Source organism: Pipra filicauda, unplaced genomic scaffold (genome assembly GCF_003945595.2).
Source record: "Pipra filicauda isolate LSUMZ 115617 unplaced genomic scaffold, ASM394559v2 scaffold14_size4853619_pilon, whole genome shotgun sequence".
In the NCBI taxonomy this organism is placed as follows: domain Eukaryota; kingdom Metazoa; phylum Chordata; class Aves; order Passeriformes; family Pipridae; genus Pipra; species Pipra filicauda.
The window spans coordinates 2659379-2668376 of NW_024103985.1; the positions used below are offsets into that span (position 1 = coordinate 2659379).

An 8998-nucleotide genomic window follows, 5' to 3' on the forward strand; every position below is an offset into this window, starting at 1 on the left:
ATGGACAGACAAGTGAAGTTTAGTGAATGCTATCTGAACATTTGCAGTTTAACTTCTTACAAGAGCTCTGAAAAAATGTCAGTCTCTTATCCCTTGAGATGCATAATAAAATTCATCAGGTAACCAGTTTGTTTCCATGCTTTCTAAAACTCTTCAGCTGAGCTGAGAGTTGGCAGAGCCTGGTCAGTAAAGCAGAGTGTTTCTGCCTTTTGGAAATGCTTCTGTGCTTAATGTGATTTTTTTTTTATTTTTTTTTAAATTATCTTTTTCTGCATTCATGCCTCCAGTTTGCATTCCCATTACCTTTTGCCTGGATCAGCTTCCACTAGTAAAAATACAGACCACTGACAACTTTGTCTCTTTGCCAGACGCTCCAGACGGTTTATTTTTTTTCCAAATGTTTTTACTCATCGGCATTATTTATACACCTAGAAACTTTCTTTGTGGCCTAGCAACTTGCTGACGTGCTTTCACCGAGCTCTCTGTTCTACTCTGATGGTGAATCAGGTCATTTTGCTGGTGCCTTTTTAGTTTGAAGGCAACCAGAGTTGCCACTGAGAGAAGCAGCACCTTTGTTCAGGTGATCACGTCCTTGTGGCCTGACAGTTGTCACTGTGTCCTGGACACAGTGGTGAAGGGGGGGTGACTTCCCCCTGTGTGTCACCTGTTGTATTTCACTGCAGAACCTGCATATTCACCTTGGGGTAGCTAAAGTTACGTCTGTGTGGCTTTCCAAACGTGACCTGGAGCAGTGGTGTCTGAATCTCCAGCCATCCTGCAGCTTCTCAGGGATATCTGGACAGCACTGTCACTCCTTAGTGGCAGCTTCCTGAAAGCCAAGGAGGGCCCACAGTGTCAGCACTGGATGCTTTTGGTGGATACATAGCAGGGCTTGGCATTGTGGGGTTTTTTTGTTGAGGTTGCTGAGAGAATCTCTGTATGAGGCACAGGTAAATGTGTCACTCATTTCTACCTCTGCCAAAAAGGAAGTTAATGAGAGCTTGTGTTTTATGCGACCAAATGAACTTGGGCACTGAAAACCATTGGGGTTTTCTTCCCTCTCTTGTTTTCCTCTTAACTCTACTTTGCCTGCAGCTATTTTGTTTCAAGCTATTAGAGGTGTCTACTTCAAGGCAAACTGGGCTATTACATATTCAGTAGTGTTCAAAGCACAGGATTAGGAGCTCTATAAAGACATGAATAACATTGTCAAGGAACAAAAGTCAGCAGTGGTGGCCTCTTAGGAAACTCTGAAGTTTGGAGAGGAGGTGTCTGCAGTTACATGTGGAATATGTGAAATTGGAAATGGGCCTCTGGTAAACCAGTCACTCGAATGATCATGCTGTAAAATGTTTATAATCTTTGAAGCAAACTACCTTAGTGCTGCTTTATTGCTGGTTTTGTGGGTGTTGTGACAGCAGTTATTAGTTACAGCACAGAAAAGTGTCACAGCTCTCTAACGTGAAGCAGAGCTGGCTTTTTGACTATTCAGATGTGGCCAGTTATCGCCTTGATACATTCATGGTAGGAGAAGGGCAAAAAGAAAGGAAAAGATCACCTGATTCTAATTTGGTTATTTCAGGTTTTAATGTGTTCCTTTTTATTCCAGTCATGGTGAGTATCCTTGTATCAAACAGTGAAAGTGTCAGACCAGGTGGAGCAGAAATTATGACAGAGGGAACTGATTTCTCCAGTTGCCTTGAAACGGCAGCTGGGGGAATGACAGGCTTTGAAATGAGGAGCATATCTATAATGCCTGACTTGAATTGTTCCAAGCAAGGTATTGAGCAGAACTCTCTGGGGTACAAGCTGATAATTTGAAAATGTCTCAGTGTGGTTTTGCTTAATCTCCTGCAGTTGGAATTACTCACTGATCATCAACTGTGCATGGACCTGTTTTGAGATCAGTAATTTTTGTGGTCTTCCCAACCCTTCACATTTGTTTTGCAGAGTTCAGAAAGAAAACTTAACTTTGAATGTCAGAAGTTCCTGATTGTATTTTCAGGTTCATCCTTTTTTACATAAAGGGGATAAGTAGACTAAAAGATATCTGATAGCACCCACTTTTTAGAACACATTTCTTCTAAGACCTAAAAATGAAAACTTCAGAACTATGTCCTAGTTAACCTGACAGTCTTAGCATGCATATACCAACTTGCATATGTATCTTTGGGGAACTGTACAGGCCTGTGTTAAATTCTGCCAGATAGATGTTTTTGAAGATGTCAGCCTTATTTATGCACACTTTACATAATCCTCATGAAGCACGACTAACTTGAAAAGTGAACAGTTCTTTGTTTACCTTTGATTTCAGACTGTCAACAGTATACCATGTCCTGTGACTGCAGTCAGAACTTTACCCACCTTGGAGGTTAAACAAACAGAAAGGCCTTCAAGCAGAAGCAGGGATCTTCCCAGGGATGAAGAAAAGGAGAAGAAAAGGAAAAAACACAAGAAAAGATCTCGGTCAAGATCTCGATCACCGTTCAAGTATCATTCATCATCCAAGTCCAGGTCTAGATCACACTCAAAAGCAAAGCACTCACTTCCCACTGCCTATAGAACTGTCAGGCATTCAAGGTGGGTTTGGAGGCCTAACATATTCTTTATGTTCAAACATACTGTTTATGTTCTTTGTGTTTGGATATATATCTCTTTAAAACTTTTGGCTATCAACTGGCTAACAAGCTTTTTTGCTATATATCTCTTTAAAATATCTTTTCACTTCTTCCATTACATAAGCATTGGTACAGTAAGCTTGAAGGCAATAAATAAATATCATAAACTGTGGCAGGTCTTTGAAAGTGGTTTTAATGAAATAACGAATCGTTAATTTCTAATTACGTAGTGCAAACTTGTACCATAAATTCTTCTTCACTCTAGTCTGTAAAATACCTGGTGATAATATGCAGGGATGTGATGATAGCAAAAAGAGAACTTGGCTAATAAGTTTGTGGCTGTTGCTGGAGCAAAATAACTAGACATATTGAGATAGGGAATAGAGAACTGGATGGTTGAACATCAAAGCTCAGAAGGAAACAAAGCAGTCGGGTGGCATGTGAAAAAATATGATGGATGAATTGCAGGAGAAATATGACAGGAATTCAAGAAGGGTGAAAACGGAGTTGATGAGGGAGAGACCACAAGAATGTAACCCACTTAACTCTTTACATTAACGAGATTAAATACACTGTATTGATTATCCAGCTATAAGATGATATGTATTGTGTTACATTGATACTGTTAATTGCATCTAAGCTATTTGGGTTTAGGCATCTTGAAAGTTTGCTGTCTGTAAAATTTGTCACGTCTGAATGCCCTGTCACAGAGCAGTCACTGTGGCTGTATGTGATGCATGTGGAATCATACCCTGCTTTCCCTTTGTGGTCATGCCTCTGGCACATGCTCCTTCCTGAAAAACAGCTTCCAGCCCCCAGTGGCAGTGTGCCAAAATTTCTCATCTTATATATTCCGTGTGCTTTCCTTGTTTGTTTAACTGCACTAACAGGAGTTAAGTGTTGACACGTTCCAACCTTTTGGTTTATTCTAAGTCTTTGTTGCCATGAAAGGTGGCTGGACTAAAGGAGAACTAATGCAGAAGTTGTCATTACAGACAATACCAAAAACATAATTCCTTTTTTTTTTAACCTCCTTGTTGGGAGTGAAAAGCAGTGGGTAACTCCATCTTAAAATGTCTTGGATGGGCAAGAAATTTTTATGCAGCTGACAAGTCTTGGAGACTTAATACCCCATGTTGGTATAAAACAGGCATTTGAAAGGTGTTCTACTTGCATTTGGTGACAGCACAATTCCACTGAGGTAGAAGTAATGAAATAAGTAACAAAAAACAAGCTTCTGAGTGTTTCTTCTGTGCTCAGGTCCCGATCCAGGTCGCCCAGGAGAAGGGCTCACAGCCCAGAGAGGCGGCGGGATGAGAGGAGCGTTCCCACGGCCTATCGGATCAGCAACAGTCCTGGGAACAGCAGGAAACGACCCCGCTCCAAGTGAGTGTGCCCAGGCCTGGATGGGGCTGGGACCTGGCAGACTTAAACATTGCCTGGTGTACTGTGGATTCCCTGGCTAGAACTTACCTTTCTGTGTTCTGGGGGTTTAGTTCGATAGAAAATAACTTCTGTGGAGAAAATATAGTAATAGAAGCACTTGTTCTTCTTCCCTGTTCTTGCATGTGTTTGAACATCAAATGTACAGCCACGCTGGTGAGTGTTGATACACTGCTGCCTCCTGGCCATGGGAGCTCAGGTTCTACTTGGAATGTCATATTTCCCTCTTGTGGGGTCATTTTTCTCATGCTGTGCTTGTGCAAGCTGTATGACCTGCACAGGTCATGGTGCAAGTGTGCTGTCATCTTTCTTGACATCACATCATATCTGCACAAAATAAGGGCAACCTCAGTTTAGCAAACAGTTTGATTTACATTTTGCAGTTCTTTTACTGACAGAGTAGAACGTGAACTATGAATCAAGGTACCTTTTTTGAGAGCACATTGCATATAGTCTGTTTTAACCTATTATTACCAAAAAGGCATTTAGTCTTTAAATTGTTTCTACCTGTCTCTTGTGGAGTAAGAAGCAAAGAGATCACTTTCAGCTTTATTAAAAAATTCCTATTGTTTCTTAAGATAACTTTCCATCTCTTGACAGCCTCTAATTAATTGATGTGTTGTAGGTATAATTGAAAACTTCATAAGTGTACTTCACTGATTCAGGTTTTAACATTCATCAAGTGAAGATAATAGAGGCTTCTGTGGAATTCAGCATGCAAATTTGGTTAAGCAGAAAAGATATGGAAGCTTAAAATGTTTCTCTTCCTATAAACACACAAAAGAATTATTTTCACAGCCCTGTGCTATTTTTAATGCAGTGTTGGTGTGTCTCCTGCTTGACCATTCAGCATTTTAAATCATAAAGTATTTTTAGAATTATGTCACTCCGAGTTGTAAAAGAAAGGAACAAATAATGTGATACTTAAAAGATGGCTTAAGGTTTTAGAGTGTTCTAAGATGTTCTAGAAGCTTCAACACCATTCTTCTGAATAGACTTCTAGCAGTACACACTAGAGAGAGATGCCTCCAATGAGGTATTGCCTAACTCTAATTAAAGCATTACTCTAGTTATTCTAATTATAGTAATATCAATACTGGTATGTAAATCATACAGACATAAGTTCATAACCAGGTAAAAAATTTTGATAGTTCTGTCTTTACTATATTACTAATTGAATTATCTTCAAGCTTAATATTGCCTGTGAGGTGGGTACCTCTGTTCCCTTTCTGTCAATAATGAACACATCAGGTGCCCATAAACCCTTTGTTTTGGCTCTTGTAGTGACAAATATTTGTGTATCTCATTTCCAAGTTGCAAACATTTTGCACTTGAGACATGTTGCCAGGTCCACGTTGGTTTCAGTGCAATACAGCAGGCTGTTGATAATTTTGAGCCTGTGGTTTGTTGCATTGCAGGCTGGATCACAAGGAAAGAAATAAATTCTTTTCAAACCCAAAGAAACCATGGATTTGCTTGGTACATGTTTTACATAGCTATGGTTCCATGTTTTGTTTATTTATGAGCTAGGAAAATTATAAGGGATATAAGCTCTTATAATTCTCATTACATTCTCAGTGTCTGATGTTTTTTGGGAAGAAACTTCCCTCTAACCAAGTTATTCTGCCAATCTCCAGTGAAAGGCTTTTTGCTGTCAGCCTCCAAGCTGTCAAATACTAGCCAGTAATTCCTGTGTACCATGAAGCAGCATTCCAAGTGAGAACCTCAGGAGTTAGTAGTTCCCTAATGTAATATGTTAAAAAGAGCTTCTGAGAAAGTATTTTGCACAACTGTAGAAGTGGAGCACTGGGGTGAGACTCATGGGTAGGCTTTGCGAACAAAGATCTGGGAGGGGTAAGACTAATGCTTGCTGAATGCATGAGAATATCCTGAGGAAGAGGGTTACATCATCTTTCAGAAGTGTGAAAAGTATCTTGAGCTGAGTCAGTGTAATATTGCTTTAAATATCCTTCAATGTAATATTTTCTTCTCACAGAAGTCCCCACGAAAAGAAGAAGAAGAGGCGGTCTAGATCACGTACCAAATCCAGAGCCAGGTCTCCCTCGCCATCCATGTCACCAGGCAAACCATCCACACACAAAAATTCTGTACATTCAACTAGTGTCTCTCCTGTGGAGAGTAGGGAATCCAGCCAGGAACGCTCCAGGTACTGTACTCTGTTACTGCACCACTGCAGTCCTGCTGTCTCTTGGCTGTGAGTGTGTCCTTTGACCAAACCTGGGGTGTGTGCAGTGGATTCATGTCAAAAGGAGAAGGCACTGGGAGCACAGCACCGTGTGCATCAGTCTGATGAACATCTTGGATCTCTGTCACCTGATGGAGTAAACATCTCGACGTGCTCTTACAGTAAAACTGGTGCAGAAAATTCTGCAACCTCATTCTGAGTTAGAAACTGGAAACTTGCTCTAAATGGGATAACTCTTTCAAGTAGAACTTTAATAGAGTGGTTTGAATTGTAACGCGTGCACAAGATTCATAATTAAATTATTTCTACAGAATATAGAACAGTCTGTAAAAAGATTCCCAGGCTGCTCTTCAGATGTGCCTGATCAGTTGTACGAGTGACTCTGACTCTGACTTATGGCTTCTAGTTGAATGAGAGAATGGTTGACTTAACATGTGAGAGAGGTGTACAATAAAACCCAAAGTGGTGGTGGTGGTGAGTGAAATGCATTTTTAAAACGTTTACTCTAAATTCCTAATACTTTTTTTATTTTTTAGGGGAGTTTCTCAGGAAAAAGATGGCCAAATCTCTTCAGCAATCGTGTCTTCAGTGCAGAGTAAAATCACTCAGGTACAAATAGACAAATTCAGAATATGTCACTGTCATGTGCGAAAATGCCTCTGCTGTGTAGATTTTTGGTTCAGATTTACAAAGCAAGCAAAGAAAGCTTTCTGTTATGGAGTAATTGTGACATTCACCTCTTACCATCTCTCTTTCACTTTTTCTTTTCTTTTTTTTTCCCTTTTTTAAGCCTCCAGTGGTTAGCTGTGTGTTCAATACGGGAGGTTTTTTAAAGATTTTTTTCCATCTCAGTTGATGCAATTTCTGTGTTTTGTTGTGTAGAAACTGCTCTAAATATTTATGCAGAGCACTTTGTAGCACTGTAGTAAATCCCAACTTCAGTTGCTGTCATAGGAACTTTCTCCAAATTACTTCACTCATTTAGCCTAGGGACTGTTAACATTTGATGATGAGGAATCCAGGTTTTCAGTGTGACTGGAACATAAACTACCCCTTTCATGCGGATTTTTGCAATCACATGATTTAGCTCAGGCACCCACTGATCATTTTCCTTCTATTTTCTGCAGGATCTTATGGCCAAAGTGAGAGCAATGCTTGCAGCTTCCAAAAACATCCAAACTAGTGCCTCCTGAGACCTGCTGAACTGATTGTCAAGAAATTGTGTGAAAAAGAACAATTAAAAAACTGCCTCATCTCAAATGTACAGCTGAGCTTGGCTCACTTGGTTCACAACTCGTCTGATTTACCAGAACTCGAGGAGCTAAAACCTATCTTTCTGTACAGAAGCATCTCCTTGAAATTTCATGGAATTTTTTTCAGGCAGAATATCTTTGGAAAGTTTTTGGTTTTTGTAAATTGATTTTTTTGACTAATTCCTCAGTAACATTTTATGATCAGCAGTCTATATGTGTATATTTGTAAATACTATGTTTCTGTGAAAAGTATTACACAATATTAAAGAAGGAGACATCTTTCATTAGCTAGTTTTTGTGGAGTCCTTAATTGCTTGCTGTTGGGTTTTGTTACAAATTAATTTGCTTTTTCTTTAGTAGGTTCTGCTTCTTAAAATGACAACTGTCTAACCTGCCTGACCATCTTAAGCTGAGAAATTCTTTTTATCTTCCTGCATGCACAGGGTGATCTCAGAAGAATATTTGCTTTCTTGGATGTTAGTAGTGGACAGTTTTTGAACAAGGGATGTGATTTTTTCTCTCCATGATTTAGAAAGATCTCTGAACCTCCATCTGAGGAGCTGACCCTTTGAACTCAATAATGGTCAGCAGTAGCCTCCTTGTGTCTTAATGTACCTTGTTCTCTCTACTTAGCTAGAAAGAGGGTATTTTTGGTCATTCAGCCAGCATCCTGTAGAGAAATTCAGCATTTTTCTGATACAGTTTTGCATACAGTTGAAAAAAGATATTCACTACCTTGTGTTTTACTGACACAGACCTATTAACAGTGTTCAGAAAGCTCGTGGCCTCAGTAAAATGGCATGTTTATTATGCACCCTTGTTGCATATGCTGAGGCTGTTTAATTTTTTAACTTAAATGTTCATAAAATGAATACAAAAAGATGTGTGGATTTTTACCCAAGCCTGCTTTAACAATGAAAGGGTTTTGTAATAGTTGGTGTATTCAAAAGGTGCCCTTATTGGCAGTTACCTGATTGTGTAAAGAGTGGGATCAAGGCTTTTACTTATCCCTGAAAAAGTCTGAGATCTACAATCAGAAAGCCTGTGGTTTTAGTGACTCATGGTCCTAATTTTCTCAAATTTCATAAAGAGTAGGTGGAGGTTGGAGACAGATTAGAGAAATTAGTAAAAAGTTCACACTTACTCATACAGGAGTTCGTAACTTACCTACATAGAACAACACAGATTAATAACCCCAATGCAAAAATCTTGTTCAAAGGAAGGTGAAGAGAAAGTGTTGATGTAATTTAAACTGTAAGTAACATGATGGTTAAAATGGTCATTGGCATGCTACTGGCTCACTTGGAATGCAAGCACAGTATTTAAGCCATGGGAGACGTTAATCAATCAGATTTCTTTTCAATTTTTGGTCAGTAATTAGAATTTACAGTACAAACAATTCAAAATGCTGTGTCTGCTGCAGAGAAATTTCATTGTGAGCATAAGTGGTGATGAAGCAGAGCCACCTAAATGGCAGT

The 8998-nt window shown here is 39.4% G+C and overlaps 1 protein-coding gene across 3 annotated transcripts in view; it reads left to right on the plus strand.

The window, feature by feature from the left end:
* LOC113994230 (splicing factor SWAP) overlaps positions 1–7807 on the plus strand; it is a 30026-nt gene extending 22219 nt beyond the window's left edge. For all 3 annotated transcript variants that reach the window (XM_027733034.2, XM_039378886.1, XM_027733036.2), the window contains 5 exons: positions 2315–2580; positions 3879–4004; positions 6058–6228; positions 6804–6876; positions 7395–7807. In XM_027733034.2, coding sequence (XP_027588835.1) covers positions 2315–2580; positions 3879–4004; positions 6058–6228; positions 6804–6876; positions 7395–7460 — 702 coding nt within the window. In that variant the 3' untranslated portion in view covers positions 7461–7807. The remainder of the gene's footprint in view (positions 1–2314; positions 2581–3878; positions 4005–6057; positions 6229–6803; positions 6877–7394) is intronic.
* The last annotated feature ends 1191 nt before the right edge of the window (positions 7808–8998 follow it).